General features: G+C 40.3%; 1 protein-coding gene and 1 pseudogene across 2 annotated transcripts; one reads left to right on the forward strand and one right to left on the reverse strand.

The window, feature by feature from the left end:
* The first annotated feature begins 2,114 nt into the window (after positions 1–2,114).
* LOC113027841 (uncharacterized) lies at positions 2,115–7,173 on the forward strand. The gene is made up of 6 exons (XM_026177662.2): positions 2,115–2,227; positions 3,552–3,587; positions 3,752–3,970; positions 4,077–4,358; positions 4,465–4,599; positions 4,699–7,173. Exons 1-6 carry the CDS (start codon positions 2,194–2,196, stop codon positions 5,145–5,147), a joined length of 1,155 nt encoding a protein of 384 aa, XP_026033447.2. The 5' UTR covers positions 2,115–2,193; the 3' UTR covers positions 5,148–7,173.
* Positions 7,174–8,635: 1,462 nt separating this feature from the next.
* Positions 8,636–16,921, reverse strand: LOC145430314 (histone H1 pseudogene; annotated as a pseudogene). Its single transcript, XR_013910793.1, has one exon. The product of XR_013910793.1 is annotated as a histone H1 pseudogene (transcript).
* Between the last annotated feature and the right edge of the window lie 14 nt (positions 16,922–16,935).

Here is a 16,935-nt window from a genome sequence, read left to right on the forward strand (position 1 = left end):
GCAACCTCTTCAGAAATTGCAAAACACTGAATGCATCATATATCTTAATAGGCTGACAAGGCTACCAAAGTGTTGCTCAAGATAAACACAATGAGGTAGCAAATAAAGAAAAATAAGAGAAACAAGGGTAACATGTTTAGTGTGTGACTCTCCTTTGAAGATAGCTAAATTTAAATACAATTGAGGGAGGATAGAGTTAACCGATACACACTCTACTACTCATATAACTCAGGCCACTGGTAAACCACACCATAGCGCTTTTCTTTTACTCTACCAGACTCAAAGCACTTTATACAACTTGCCTCAATCACACGAGCACTTTTTTTTCTATATCTATGCAACAATCAGTATATCAAATTTTAACATGGAAAAATTGGAGCAGCCAGAGACTGAATCACCAAGCTCCTGAGCTACAGCCACCCGAGATGGTGGTGAGTGGTCAGAAGGCTCTCTGATGTGGATGTAAGTGATGAGGGAGGGGAGTGTGCAAATAATATGAGATGCCTGTGGTCCATGTGAGGTCAGCCAAGATGTGAACAGCAAGGAATTGTAAAGGTCTCTACTACTGCAGAGTGCTTAGTGTGCATTCATTTCTTGAAGTCCATTTTTTTTTGTGAAGAAACAAAGAACTCTCTTTGAGTCTGATTATGATATTTAAACAGAGATTCACTCAGGTTGTTAGTTGTTGATGAGATTGAGTTGTGTTGTTTCACATATCGGCTGGTGGAAAAATAAAAGCGCCGCACATTCTCTTAGGTCTGTTGCTCACTCTGCCCAGGAATTCCTGTATTTAGTTTGGAAGTCCAGAATCCTGCAGCTCAGTGTTGCTCACCAACTCATACAGTTGACTTGTACCAGACTGATCCCATTATGTGGTAGATTTAATTTAATTCACTCCAAAATAAATAAATAAATAAAATCCCCATAAATTGTAAGATGTAAATTGTAAATGTAAAGCAAAAGCCTCGGGTTTATTCTTCGGTCTGCACATCTTTGCTATTATTCCAGGAATTTCAAACAGAAGCCAGTAGTTTTCATCTCTGCCAAAAGGGGACTTTACCTCAGAATGACTCGCATCATCAGTCCAGTTATGATTATTAATCACAGAATTTAGACCTGAAAGCTCTTGCTGAGACATTATAGCTTTCCTTGCTTTATAACTTTATCTGTGACTCGTAATGAAATGAAGAGCTTCTCTATAGCAGTGCTCAAGTCACAGATTTGAAATCTTGATCGACTTTTTTTTCAATCTGGTTTTGGTATTTTGACTGTTTTTGCTTTTGCTTTCTACAGCTTGTCTCTTACCCTTTATACCGCACTTTGTCACTAACGGTACTAACTACTAGACAAATACAGCATCCTATATGTTTAGTTGACACTTGGGTGCATCTGCTGCAAAACAAACACGACAGTAACAAAAACAGGAGGAGCTTTTTTAAATTTGATATTTTCTACAAAGAACAATAACGTGCCACTGTACCTTTCACATGACAAAAAAAACTAATTTTTGTGATAAACCCACTTATTTTTGTGTTGTACTATAATTTAAACTACATTTTAAGAATTGTCTTATCTAGGAAAGTGAGCTCAGTTACTTATGTGATTCTTCTGTGAACAAAATCTGTAAAAAAAATTAATTCTGTACAAACAAAATATGAAATATGGAAAGGCCTTTATGAAAAGAAGAACTAACCAACTAAATAAATAAATAAAATGGCGCACTTGAGTGGTTTGTTTCAGGTGTTCTTCACCGTTATATGAGGTAAGCATGTATGTTCAATACCTTTAGTGTCCCCAGAGCCCTCTCCTGCATTATCACAGGAAAGCTTTCGGAGTGCTAAAACTTTCCCACCCTTCAAAGTTCCCAAGCTCCTCTCTTTTAGCTTACTGGAACAGTTTTATCACTTGTGTGAAGAAAACTGCCGCAATCATTCCCGTTTTTCTCTGTCCGTAGCATTATAGGACAAAATACTGCGGAGGAGGAAAACTGAGGAAAAATCTAAGTCAAAAGCTGAAGTATACTAAGATGATTAGATAGTTTTTAAAAAACTAGTTTTCCTCCAGTACTATTATGCATGGCCCTCCCTCAACTTCCTCAACATGACTCATTAAGGGAAGCAGCCAGTTAGTCACTTGTCACTCCTCCGTGACTGAGTTAAAGTGAAGCTTCTCTTGCCCGTAGTACCTTTGATCATGGCGAGTGGAAAGCATTTGCTGCTCATTGCAGGTAAGAAAGCCAGCTGAGACATGATGCAGGACTTTTGTTTTTGTTGTATGAAGCAAACATAGCTGGGAATTATTTTTATAACTTTGCAATTGTAATTTCTTAAACTTGAGAAAAAAATTAAAAACTGTACTGCAGTTAGCATTTAAGTAACAGGAGTTATCTATTATTCATTAAATAAAAATATTTGACAGTTTCGCTGGAGTTATTTAATTTGAAGAAAAAAGCTTTGTGAGTTATGACAAATGATTTTATGAAGCAGTATGATGTTTATGAAGGAGTATTAGGACCACATTAAGAAAAAAGATATATTATTGATCATTTTGAGAAAAAAGTCAAGATGTATAGTTAAGAGTTGTTGTTTCTAGACAAAGTGCCATGACTGAGTATTAGGACCACATTAAGAAAAAAATGATTAAAGTCAAAAATCTAATTTGAGACAAAAGTTGCATTGTGGAAATTCCAGCGGCTTTATCAAGGAGAATTCTCCTCTTAATGAATCGGGTTTTATGTGTAACAAGGACAGATTTTATTTCTCTTTGCGCACATAAACACAGTCTGGTGATCGGTTTAAGGACGTCGAAAACATGGTGCAGAAAGCTGCGTGTGGTCAGACGGAAAACCACACAAACGTAGAAGAGTGAATTTGTACAAAATGAAATGACTGGTAATGGACAGATGCAAGGAAACAGGACTGATGGTTACACCGTCACACAATAAAGATGTTGTCTCACATTAATTTGTTTCACTCATCTAAACAAGGTATTTCTCCACGATTCGACTTTTTCTCAAAATGATGAATAATATTATTTTTTCTTAACGTGTTGGATAAATGTAAAGTTAATCTTTCATACATATGCAGGCAGTTAAGCAGATATTTGACAAATATTATTTCCATCCATTCACTTGTCCAATTCAGGGTTACAGCGGCCTTTGCATACTCAGCTGTCAAATGGGAGAAAGGAGGGGGGGGGCACTAAACAGGTCACCAGTCTATCAACTAAAATGTTATATTTACAACACCCAGTGTCTCATAATTACAGCTGAATTGAACAAATACTAATTTATACTTAATTTTAAAAATTCTTAATCCTAACCGCAGTAATTTTAGGTTACTCTGAGTCACAAATGTATTTTTTTTATTTAAAAAATAGTCCGTGAACCACTAAGTTACTTCATATTTGTTGAAATAATTCCACTGAACATGCTCTTGTATTCTCCTTTGTTTTAACAGTGCCAGTACCTGCTCAATGTCACACAGATAAAAATCTCATTTGGTGGTAAATTTGTTCAAATTAAAAAGCACTTTTTTGCTCTTTTGTTACAGTGTTGCCACTCATGGTAAGATGTCAAAAACCACAAGGTAATCCATGTTCACTTACTTCTAAAAATGTCACTTGTACACGCTGTACTGCATTTATTGCCCTTTATTATTTGCTCAGTATGCGCAACAGTGTATTTGTAGTTTTTCTCAGAAGGGCTACACAAATACTTGATTGCATTTCTTCTTTTTCTCTCGTTTTTTAGTTTTGATGGTACCTGCATTTAAAATGGCCTTCATTGGGGATACAGTTTACTTAAAATGCAATCCAAGTGCGAGCTCAGTGACATGGCACAAACCTAATGCTGAGACAATCGACGGACAAGACACTTTGAAAGTGGAAATTAAAAACTCAAACGACGGAGGCCCTTATTGGTGCGAGATCAGTAGGACAAAGAGTGACCCTGTTTCAGTCAATGTCATAGGTGAATTCACAATCAACACATATTAGAGCTCAAACTTCCACAGATCTAAAGGTAAATTCACAATTCACACATAATAATGAGATGATTTTCTTTATTTGTCCTGCAGAATCTGGTCTCAGCGCTTCACTCACCATTGAGACAGGCTATCAGAACATGTGGAAGGGAGGTGCAGTTATCCTGAAGCTTGAAAATAAGGATGGTCTGAAAGGGTGGATTTGCTGGGTGTGCAGGGGTGGAGAAAGTCTAAAAATGGTTTCACTGAAATTGGAGGGCGTCAATAACAGTATGGTGTTTCAAACTGCTGACCTCAATGTCGATGAGACTATTTACTGGTGTACGGATAAGGGTCGAACTCACAGAAGTAACCAAGTAATTCTCACCACCTCTGGTAAGCATATTTTTCATTACGTCTTCAGTTTTATTGAAATGAAGTTAATGGGAGTACAACGAGGAGACTCATGACTATTAGATTTATATATTTTCTGTTCCCACAGATCCATGGAAGCTTCCAAAACCACCTAAGACGGAGGGGAAGTTGGGGATGGTGTTGGGAATATTGTTGGTATTGGTGGGGATGTTGGTGGTGATAGTGGTGGTAGGTTTACGACGTAGGAGAAGAAGTGACGGAGGTGAGTAGCATTTTTTTGTTTCTTTGGATTGTTTACTGTTTTTTAGGTATGGTAACAGTCACTGTATTCATACCACACTGCATGCCGTACTTTTCTCAGGGCGGATTTATGAGGATGTGGCACTGAGATCAAAAGAGCGAGGTGATGACAAGTATGAAACTCTGGAGAAGGCATCTGGGAGGGAGCGAGAGTACGACACCCTTGCAGGAGCATCAGGCGGAGAGCCGAAAGGTGGCGAATATGAACCACTGAAGAAAGGCGAAATGAAAGAGGGGGTATACCACACTTTAGGGGCGGAAGGGGCGGCGGGTGGAGAGGGTGGATACGAAGCACTGAAGAAAGGCGAAATGAAAGAGGGGGTATACCACACGTTAGGGGCGGAAGGAGCAGCAGGTGGAGAGGGTGGATACGAAGCACTGAAGAAAGGCGAAATGAAAGAGCAGGTATACCACACTTTAGGGGTGGAGGGTGCAGCAGGCGGAGAGGGTGGATATGAAGCAGTAGGGAAGAAGGATAAGCCCAGTGAGTCTGCAACAGCGGGCGAATGAATAAAAAAGGCGCTGCGCCACTGCAGGAGAAACAGGTTTAATGCTGCAAACCTAAACCATGCAGATGTGTTGATCTCGATCCCAAAGTTAAGATTCCTTGATTTGAATGAATGTTTAAGAAATCTGACAAACTCCAGGAGTCTTTCAGGCGTGAAAGTGTCAATACAGATTGACAATCAATAATAAGTAATGAAAATAAATCTGTGAGAGACTGTAGGGAACAGCTAGAGTGAGGTTTTTACAATAACAATTTTTTCAATGGCAGGGAGAAATGTTTCTAATATATTAATTAAATCAAATGATACAGAGTAAAATTTCAGCAAAATCCAAAAGAGCAGCAAACACTTTGTGACACCAAGTCAACAAACAAGCAACACATCCACACTTTACATTCAGTTTAATGTCTACAAATAATCTGCTTTATTAACTGATCGTGTCCTTCAGCTTTGATGCTACAAGCTAATATTTGCAGTGCTCACTAGCGTTTCTGCTTACATCATTGCACATTATTAATTCATCTAGTTTAGGCATTATCACATGATTTAGATTTCTCCATCATATTTTTAATGTACTGTATAATGAGCATTTCTGAAAGCTGTGTTTTTCTTTGTGATATATACAAAAATATAAATAAATTAGCTCATCAGCAATGGGATAAATATTTTGCACTGTGAGATTCCTTTTAGCACTTAAGCCACTTTCTTAATTGATACTATGTAATATTTTGACAGGTCAATTTCAGATAAACTGTTTTACAAAAATGGTATCATCATTTTTTGAGTATGGAAGCTACAGCCTGAGAGTACAGGCAACAGTGAGTCAAGCTCCACGGTCAGTTTTGAATTTTTTTTAAACTATTCCTCGTACAAAAATGAATCATCTTCACACCATTATTTGTCTTTTTAAAGTCATGCTGATTATAACGGATCAGCTTGTTGTCATGTTGCTGAATTTCTATTTTGAAGGCAACGCGATTGAAGTACTTTGTGTTTCTCGTCTTTTATCGGTTTCCACCATTTAGTATAAATCAGTTAATCACAAATTTATGCTCAGTGTAAACGAACCCTTGCTTAGCGTCCTATATTCAACCATTTAATATCAATAACATTTTTCTCTCAATAAAATCACACATACAACGCAGATGTATTGTGGCTAAATGTGTTGCAACCAGTAAATTGAGATGCTATTTGACCGGTTTTATTGACATTGTTTTATTTCTTTTTCTCTTCTGAAATGCTGGAATGAGACATTAAGATTTTTTTTTTTTCATTTTGAGTCGTGTTAAAAGGAAAAAAAGTTTTGCCTTTACGGGATTTTGTTTTGTTTTGGAAACGTTTTGCATTTGCTTTCAGGGTTTTTTGTTGTTGTTTTTGTACATACGGTAGATTATTTAATATTCTGTGCTGAAAGACTGTACACGATTCAAGATTCAAAGATTTAAAGCGTTTATTGTCATGTGTGTAAAGAAAAAGCATTTCTCTGTACAATGAAATTCTTTCTCTGCTGTCCACACGCAGATGCTGGTTAATATGTACAAATAGCTAAAAAACAAATAGCAGGAATAAAGGCTTGAGATAATATTATTACTACAAAGATGTTTTGTGTCATTTTTTATTCATTTATGTCCTGCAGTGTCTCCTGTGCTACAGTGTGAGGCTGCTAGTCTAAGTGTCACAGTCCTGGGTCTGTGACCCAGTGTTTTGTGTATTTTTATTGTAATTTTTAGTTTCTAGTATTTAATATAAGTTTAGTTCAGTGCCTCTGAGTTTTTTCTATGGATTTCCTGTTTTACTTTGAAGGTCTGTGTCTTATGTTGATGTTTCTAGTTTTGTGTCCCATCAGTTAATTTGTATCAGCTGTGTCCCCCATCTGGTCTCATTCCCTCGTGTTCTTCTTGTATTTATTGTCTGTATTTTCATATGTTCAGCGTTGCGTCGTACCACCGTATCTGCCTCTGTGTTCTGTTCCCGTGTTATTTCAGTTTTAGTACTCTGCTAGCAATAAAGCTGAGGTTCTGTTAAGTTAACTTCTGCCTCCATGACTTCTGCACTTTGCTTCTTTTCCTGACTACCTGCACACAGACCATGACACTAAGGCTGGGAGGAATATAATTCATAGCTTTGAAACTTTGAGGTTTTAAAATAAAAGCACAATATGTAAAATAGCCTTATGTAATTATCTAACATGTTCAGCTTTAGTCATGGTGTTTATGTGATTGTGTTTAAGTGATAAGGATGAACACACCCATCTGTGATAAATTACAGCTGTTACAGTTTCTCAGCTGAACAGTTAGTGTTTTCAGTTTTAACACAGGACCGAAACTACTTTTTATCTGTGTCTTCACATGGAATATGAAAAATGCATTTGTTTAAAGATGGCAAAACAATTTCTGTAACGATGTGTTTTGGACAGACAACCAGAGAGAAGATGTTTGTCCCCTATCGAACACAGCCCTAACCCCTGTAATGTAAAGTGATGTAATGTGGGGTCTGAGCCACACAGGTTATTTGAACCAGGATCCAATTTGCAGTCATGTGAAAACTTTACCAATTGTCAAGCACGGAGGTGGAGGGGTAATGATTTAGGCTTGTTTTGAAGCCGCAGAGAACGGACAACTTGCAGCCAGTGAGTTGACACTTCAAGTTACTGCTGCTTGAGATTCTACAAACTATTGAAAAATAGGGTGTTGGTTATTTAACACACTGCTTCTGCATTTCTTACTGGTTGTGCTAAATAAAATGTGAACGATGGTAATATGCTATGTCATGTTTTGTCGTTGTTTGTGGTTTGAAAACTTAGAATGTATTGCTGTGATCATAGAGGAAATCTACAGTAGTTCCAGTAATGGTTTTATACACACACACACACACACACACACACACAAGATATTTGATTTCAATAGAAAGCTAATGCTGACCCTTTACTGTCATAATTTTTTTTTAGGTCTTCAGGCTCTCTTAAGTCCATTCTTTACTGTGTCCTTTGCCTCTGCACAACATTCATACTGGCATGCAATAGGGCAAGTAAATTACACCGGATGCAGTGCTGCTTATCAGGTATCATATACTGTATAATATGTTATATGTTCAATCACAAATGGATGCATGATGATACCACTGATTTTAGAGACCCCAAGGCTTTGTGCTTCTTACCGGCTGTGCCGTCAAAATCTATTTTTCCGCTTCATTTCCAAATGCTCACAGTTAAGCTCAGTGATCAATATTCTGTCTGGGATGGAGCAGGGCATTAGGGGTAACATGAAACCAAGGGTCAGGAATGTTTAAGACCTGCATACTTAGTGTCTGAATCATGCATGAAACAGAGCTGACATGGAGAAAACAGATGTTTTGTTTTACAGTGGAGTACAAATCAGGCGTAATAATGAACTTATAGCGAGACGTACTATGTTAGGTTTGTAGCTTGAACCTATTCGCTGGAACGTTAAGACAATATAATTACGCTGCTAAGCAAGACACAAGTAGGCAAAGTTCTTCATGTTACTCGTGCACGGGAGAGAACCGGACAGGCACCGTTCCTTCGCTTGACCCCAGTAGCTCTCGTCCGTCCTCCCATACACTATCCTTTTATTGAGGTTACATGAATATGCATAGGTTCATTAACATACGACGTCTACATACAAACAAAGAGTACCTTGCCTGTGTGTGTGTGTGTGTGTGTGTGTGTGTGTGTGTGTGTGTGTGTGTGTGTGTGTGTGTGTGTGTGTGTGGACTGCTGATCAAAGGGTCAAACATCCTTGGTCAGGAAGAGGGTAGCCTCCCCCTCACCCTAGATGGTTCATCCTAGATAACACGGTGAGGAAGTCCTGCAGTTCATCTAAACAAAGAGCACTTAGACTAGAACAGACGCAACTACGTTAATCCTACCATAAAACAATAAGACACGGTATGACCTCTCATGCTCCCAAAGTGCTGTCTAATACACACAAAGTTTGCAGACTATCAAGGATCAAAACCTCTACCAATCTACAACTAATTACAAAACTCTAAGCATATAGAAGTAAATATTTCTAAGCATAAATGACAATCAACAATACAAATCTAACATTTCCCCCCTTTTTGACCTTTATGCCTGAAAAGTTCCCAGGTATGAATACCTCATGTCCGACAGTTTCAATGCAAACATTTTTATACTCAGCATATGTCAAATCACCCTAAATTACTGAAAAGGCACACAGTACAACAAATGTATTAGCAGTTATCCCATTCCTTGAGCTCATCTCATGGCAAACTGCATCTTACGAGCAAACAAAGAAATTGTTAATTTAATAGTGAAAATAAAAAAGTAACATTTTCAAAAACATCTCAGCTTGGTAATGCTTCCTCCAGGTGTGCACATCACATGTCTCTCTGCAGAGTGGTTTGAGTTCTGCAGGGCGTCATGAATGTCTCTTCCAGTTGTTTCCATCGTTGTCCATAGGACCAGAGTCCAAATGTATGTAGAATAAACATTCAAACATACCAGTTGGTTTTGTTGTTTGTCAACATGGTTCTCAGCTATTTCCAAAGCTGCAGACCTCTCAGCACTCTAGTTTTATGGCCTCCCATTACCTCACTTCAGGCCTTCGTCCTGTGAGGGGGATATTTATGACTCCTTCATTGTCCATACTCTGCAGAAAACACCTCTGTGGAAAGGGTGCAGGGTTGTCTTACTGCTATTATGATCCCAGCAGCCTTCAGAGTGTCATCGTATGCACAGTACAGTGGCACAGCGTTAGGTGATGTTCATAGGAAACTGCTGTCATCACCACCATAGCTTCTGGTTCCTGTGCTTTTCACAGAATCATGATGTCATCCTCGAACTCCTTCTACGCTGTCGATGGAGCTTGGCACGCTCCTCATCCCCTGAGTGTTTATGTTCCAACGCTGCTGAAGGTTTAAGGCAGAGCACGTCGTACACCTTAGTTGTCTTCCTCAGCGTCAATATTGAATCTTTCATTTTATTTAAAATCTCCTGGAAGCTTAGTAGCACAGCTCTCTGTGTGATGTCTGCTGTGCTGAAGATGATCTCTGATCCTCCTGAAGCCTCTCTCCTGGCCTCAGCTCCCATCTTGTGGACGATCCTCTCCTCTATTTTGCAGGCAGTTTCATGGTCCTTGCTGTGGCTCCAAGGTCTGATCTCATGATGGGCCCCAACCAGCTTGACCTTTGACCTCAACCACTGCCTGGCTGTCAGCTATGCCTGGAATGGTTCACGCTTCTCACTGGGCCTCTGAAGATTTCTCAGGAGATTACTGCTGCACCTGTATTTCCTTGCTAAGAAGAAAAACTTCTATTTGGAGAGCATGTCAACAATCATCAAACCACATTCTTTAGTTCAGTGAACTTCACTTATAGGCCATCAAAGCCTCATCTGAACATGGATGCACCACTTGCATAGGTTTAATACTTGTAAATAAACGGCTAATCACACAAATCACTGCAACAATAATAAAAAACATTGTTTAATGTTAATCCTTGGACTCCACCTCTTGACGCATGGACATTCCCATGCATCAACTCACCAAACCTGGATCCCTGTCTTAAAGAAAAAGATTAGCTAGATCATATCCCAGGCAACATCAGGGCATCTCCTCCCCTGGAGCAGCACCACCCTGGACCTATAATCCTGCAATGAAAATGTTAGTGTGCTTTGCATATTAAGTTCGCTTAACACCTGGCTCTCCCAGGAGCCTGCATACACACCATCATGGCCTGGAAAACAAAATCTGGAAGTAAAATCAAACTCCATACCTGTAAACAATTGTATCATAAGGACAAGAAGCATTCAACATCAGCAAGACAAGTGTCATGTGCAGGTTTTCTCAAATCAGTAAACTACAATTATTTTCATAAGTCGCCTCAGACATGGATCATCCCATGTACTCAGGCAACATTAATGTAATCGGTGACTGCTCTTAAGCAAAGTCACTCCACTTATATATTACTATGGGCTCAAAAGTGGCCAGCTAATGAGCCCATATCAAACTATCCCAGAAACACTGTATCTCTTATTTGTTTACTCATGTCACTTGTCCGTTTCAGCTGAATCTTCCACAGCATTCTCAAAGAAACTAACATTAGCAATACACATTGACTGTAGTCAGACAGAGGTCAGACACAGGTCAACAGGTTCCAGAGGTGCCATAAAAACACCATAAAGTCAACCCTAGCTGTGGAAAGAAGCAACACCAGTTCTCAACACAGGAAATTTCACACAGGTTATTCACATTATCAAAGTAACCTTCACATTTTCCCATCAACACAATGCAACAGCATCATCAATTCACATGAAGAACTGGCATGCTGTAAGAAAAGAAAATGCAAATATTAGCGCTTGCGCAGGCGTATGCATACTTTGTCACAGTTATCTCTGTGAGCAACTCAAGCCTATGAATAACACACCTGATAAATGCACAGACACAGAAAATGGCATTTAAAAGGTTAAATCATCATGCAACCTCGAGTGTTGCTGTCATCTTTCTGCTCCTGTAAAAGGAAACACATGGGTTCATCTGCACCTTTGTCAGGTGGGGGTTAGCTTCACACAATCATGTTCAGTCAGTCAGTCAGTTATTTTAAAATTCTTACTCATTCACTCAGTGGTTCCTTCTTTTGCTAATTGTGGAAATTATCATCGCATTCGTTTCCACGCTCAGCAAAACGACGTTATTTCAAAAAGAAAAATAATTTAGACTGGATTTCCTCGTTGAATCCTTTTTGGGGGGGACTCTCATTTCCTAATTGTCCCAAATAAGTGGCTTTCTCCTGAGCCCATTTTAAATGTGGAGAAACTCACTTGCAACAATTTCCTGGACGACGTGTAACGCTTTTAATTCCCGACTTGCAGATCTGCTCAAAGAAAAGAAATTCACAAGCAAAAATCAGTGCTTGTTCAAAAATGAAAAATAAAAAATAACAGAGATTATCAAACCAAACTCTCAGTGCACTGTGAAAGTATCAAAATAAAAAGGCCTTGTTAAGTCATGACACAAACTCCTCATCATCTTCACAACAGGAGAAGACTCATCAGCTAGATTCACTCCAAACCAACCATCAGCTGCACAACACACAACATAACCCTAATGTCATATTAGCTATGAGTTTAATCACCAGGTCTGTGCTCTTCACTCATTTAGGCCACAGATCTATTTTATTCAATTTTTCCTTTTTCCCTTCATCATAAAACATGTGACATGCTGTCATGCACTTCACAAAAGACGTTTGTTCTGACGTATTCAGAGTTGTGTATCTAAATACAGGATTCACTCGCACATCAAAACAGGAAACTCAGTGTTTTAGAGTCTCCACTCAACACACAACAACTCCAACACATCTCATTCACTCGTGCTAGAATTCAGTCACCTTTCATTAATCTAAGAACGATCAACTAATTTGCATATCAGCTATTAACCCACTAAGTTGACAGGACGACAGAAAAGCATGTTCAAAATAGTATCACAAAAGACAATTTCCCTCATACAGTAAATTACTTATGCTGCCTCAATCAAGCAGGAAGCTTCTCCCAATTTACCATTTTAACACTAAATTTATTGCCTGATCACTGATTTATCAAACCAGGATTTTTTTTTTTTTTTTTCCACAAAAGTTAAATTGTTGTCCTGCAACTTGGAGAGTCAATTTTTTTCTTTAGGATAAATTCAGCATTTGATAACAAGTGTCTGCTAAATTGACACTATTGTAACACTGATGAAAGATAACAAGCTAATTTTCATTACATGTGTTTGTGTTATTAGGCAGGTCTAATGCATGTCTGTGGAGCTGCATCTCCAGCAGAGCATGTTCTTAAAAGCTGCCTTTTCTACACACTTCTCTGCTATTATTTAATCATTTCTTAACTAATGTGCTATGAGTCTTCATGAGTCATTTTGTGTTTGGAATTGTTAGTAGGGTTAATGCATGTTCTGCTTGTGTGTGTGTGTGATTTTGTATATGTTTCTATTTTCGCAATGTTTCAGACTCCGTCTCAATTTTCCAACTTAAGCAGTCAGTTCTCTTTTCCCCAGGTTTGCTAACCCAAATTTTGATTTCCCACATTAAATAATTCCTATGTGTTCTCACCTAGTCTTCTCACTCTGTTGTCCTCTCCCACTTCAACAGTCCAACAGCCGGCAGTTCTCCTTCAGCTTTGTCCTGTGTCCCACTGTCTCTTCTTGCCATTTTACTCCACAGGTGGCAAATGTCAAACTCCAACTGTTCAGTTCTCCTCAAACGTTTTCTTCACATGCACAGTGAAGTCACAGCCACTCTCACTATTGTCCTCTGATGCGGTTGACTTCGTGCTAGTGGCTGAAGTGCTGCTGCTGCTTTCTTGGGCGACTTCTTAGCAGCTGCTGCCGGTTTCTTGGCTTTGGCCGCGGCGGGCTTCTTGGCTTTGCTCTCAGTAGCCTTGTTCATCTTGAAGGATCCGGAGGTCCTGGTGCCCTTGGTCTGCACCAGAGTGCCCTTCGCCACCAGGCTCTTGATGGCGGTCTTGACACGGGCCTTGTTCTTGTCCACATCGTAGCCTCCGGCAGCCAGAGCCTTCTTGAGAGCGGCCACAGACAGGCCGTTGCGCTCCTTGGAAGCGGCCACGGCTTTCACAATCAGCTCGCCCACGCTGAGGCCGACCTTCTTGGGCTTGGAAGTCATCGTCTTCTTCTTCTTGGCCTGAACCTCGGCGCAGGGCGTGTTTATGATGGAGCCTTTCCCACCACAGCGCTGGCACGTTGAACGCATCATGAAGGGTCCATTTCTTTCATGTCGCTAGCCGCATGTGGCTTGCCCGAGTCACTCAGTCCTTTTTGAGCATTTCAACATGCTGCCGCCGCAGACCCTGGCCTCAGATCCAGCAAGTTTAGCGCGCTGATCTCCAAAAAAGTCCCGAAGGCCAGAAAGACGTCAAATAAGTGTCTCGTGCTGAGAACTCAAACAAAAACTCCTCTTCACGCTGCCATCTTGCTCGCCCCTCCGTGAAATTCAACCAATCAGACAGGAAGATGGGTTTGCTTTCTTCTTCTGCTGCTGTTTATCCACATTGCTGCTGCTTTGCTGGGACTTTTTGTGCTCAGGACTTGCTGCTGTCTCTTTATCATGTTATTGCTTTGGAGCTGCATTTCTTATCTTCAGGGAGGAGTGAGCTCGCTTGTGAGGTTGAGAAACACATGGCACTGTAAATAAGTCAGCCAGAAACTTGGCCTGCATGTTTCCAATGATGTTAAACTATAACTTTCTTCCGACTGCTGCATGTGGAAAATTGATTCAGGTCTGCTTTTCACCTGAAAGTGACAAACTAAGACATGTTCATTATTATCATCACTGCTTAATCAACACACATCTCTCTCTCTCTCTCTCTGTCTGTGTTTGTGTGAACAATCCTTTCTTAAAAGCAGAAAATGACATTGTAGTTGTTTTTCGGCTGATCAACACAAAACCTTTTTCCTATGATTATTTTTCATCTACAATATAAATTCTCTCTCTTTTTCACTCTTCTTTTTTTTTTTTTTTTAAATAGCTGGTGACCTGCAAAATCACCGCTCTCACTCACAATCAGAGGCAATCACTTTTGCACAGTGCACAAAAACACTGTGATGTCAGACACATTCACACTCACTTTTTCAACTGCATAAATAAACCATATGGCTGGAGATATGTGCCATGGTGATCCATAAGCATGATCACCAGTTTATTTAATTATTTTTAATCCAACAAAACAAATAAACAAAACATGATGCTGATGCTACACACACACACACGAGTCAAGGTGCAGAAAAACTGCTCATGGAAACACTGCACACTCTCTGTTTCCCTCTCTTTGAGTAGTTCTCAGACAGCTCTTGATCTGATAATGTGTAGCTTGCTCATCAGCTCAAAAAACAAAAACAAAACTGCAACGCAACATCACACAGTAGTTGCTCTGCCCACAGTGGCAAAGTCTTACACTTTCATATTCAACACAGCTTCTCCATCATGTATTTTTAGATGTTTCATACAGGGTTGAGCATATTAGTTGTTTTCACAGGTGTGCTCTATATCTCAACAATGGCTCATAATAAGACGACAGTCTTTCACACAGGTCAAGTGCCTCTATGCACTTCATGAGTTTAAATATTTACCTATATCACTTCACCTCACATGTCATTGTACTGAATTTAAGCAACCACAAGCTTAATGTAGATTACTTTTAACAACTATCCACCTCAATGGTTTGGCACACAGGCTGTTAACATTTTGTGTCAGGAAGGGGTGGGGGGAAAGCCACCCACCAGAGCACAGCTGCTGATGTGGGCTGGCCTTTTCCACACACTCTTCAAGGCTGGTGTGTTTTCTGAAAACTTCTAACATTTGAATCTCTTCCATTTATAAACCTGCGATTAACCGCACGGCTCAGGTCCGCGTGAAACCCGCGCGACCGCATTCGCGTGCACCCACGCAGCTGTGGAGCCTTCGCTCTCTCTCTTTTATACATAAATACTTTGTGCTGCCAGGAGCAAAGTCCAGCACAAACGTCTTTCTCCCTCTAACTCACTCTTGGTTGCTTAGAAACCCATGATAACAACAACAGTCGGTGTTACAGACCACGTGTTCTGCTCCGCACACACTCACACAACAACAACAACAAAAACGACGACGACGACAACAACAATGACAACAACACAAAATAGGCCTACTCCGGACTCACACCGGACCGCTCGGGACCCTGACCCAGTTGTGGGACGCTCACCCACTCGCGCGACAAAACCCAATGAAGGGACGCTCGGGACACACACCCAGGGCGATTTCAAAACCGGACACTCACCGGACGCTTGGGACCCTTGGGCGATTTAACCAAAACTTCTTTTTCGGGACACTAACCCAGTTATCGCTCCACAAAGCAGCGAACTTCTCAACGCCTCACAAAATGGCGGAGACTGCACAACGACACGGTTATAGAGTCGGCCTCTTTAAACTTACTTGGCGTTGCTTAGCGTGTAATATCAGCCTGAATCCCGCCGATCGCCATTCATCGAGGAGAAAGACAGACAGCGAATCCACAGGAACTTCCTGGCTGACGTCAGTCTTTCAGCGTGCATCCCCCCCTCGGTGAATGCGATCCCAGGGCTCTGGCATCGAAGGACCAATTAATGTTAGGTTTGTAGCTTGAACCTATTCGCTGGAACGTTAAGACAATATAATTACGCTGCTAAGCAAGACACAAGTAGGCAAAGTTCTTCATGTTACTCGTGCACGGGAGAGAACCGGACAGGCACCGTTCCTTCGCTTGACCCCAGTAGCTCTCGTCCGTCCTCCCATACACTATCCTTTTATTGAGGTTACATGAATATGCATAGGTTCATTAACATACGACGTCTACATACAAACAAAGAGTACCTTGCCTGTGTGTGTGTGTGTGTGTGTGTGTGTGTGTGTGTGTGTGTGTGTGTGTGTGTGTGTGTGTGTGTGTGTGGACTGCTGATCAAAGGGTCAAACATCCTTGGTCAGGAAGAGGGTAGCCTCCCCCTCACCCTAGATGGTTCATCCTAGATAACACGGTGAGGAAGTCCTGCAGTTCATCTAAACAAAGAGCACTTAGACTAGAACAGACGCAACTACGTTAATCCTACCATAAAACAATAAGACACGGTATGACCTCTCATGCTCCCAAAGTGCTGTCTAATACACACAAAGTTTGCAGACTATCAAGGATCAAAACCTCTACCAATCTACAACTAATTACAAAACTCTAAGCATATAGAAGTAAATATTTCTAAGCATAAATGACAATCAACAATACAAATCTAACATACTCTGTA

The sequence above is a fragment of the Astatotilapia calliptera genome, chromosome 8, assembly GCF_964374335.1.
Source record: "Astatotilapia calliptera chromosome 8, fAstCal68.1, whole genome shotgun sequence".
NCBI lineage: Eukaryota > Metazoa > Chordata > Actinopteri > Cichliformes > Cichlidae > Astatotilapia > Astatotilapia calliptera.

Coding starts and splice junctions, on each gene's coding strand:
- LOC113027841 (XM_026177662.2), top strand. CDS start 2,194: ATGGCGAGTGGAAAGCATTTGCTGCTCATTGCAG. Junction 4,359..4,464: donor AGTAATTCTCACCACCTCTG/GTAAGCATATTT, acceptor CTGTTCCCACAG/ATCCATGGAAGCTTCCAAAA. Junction 4,600..4,698: donor TAGGAGAAGAAGTGACGGAG/GTGAGTAGCATT, acceptor TACTTTTCTCAG/GGCGGATTTATGAGGATGTG.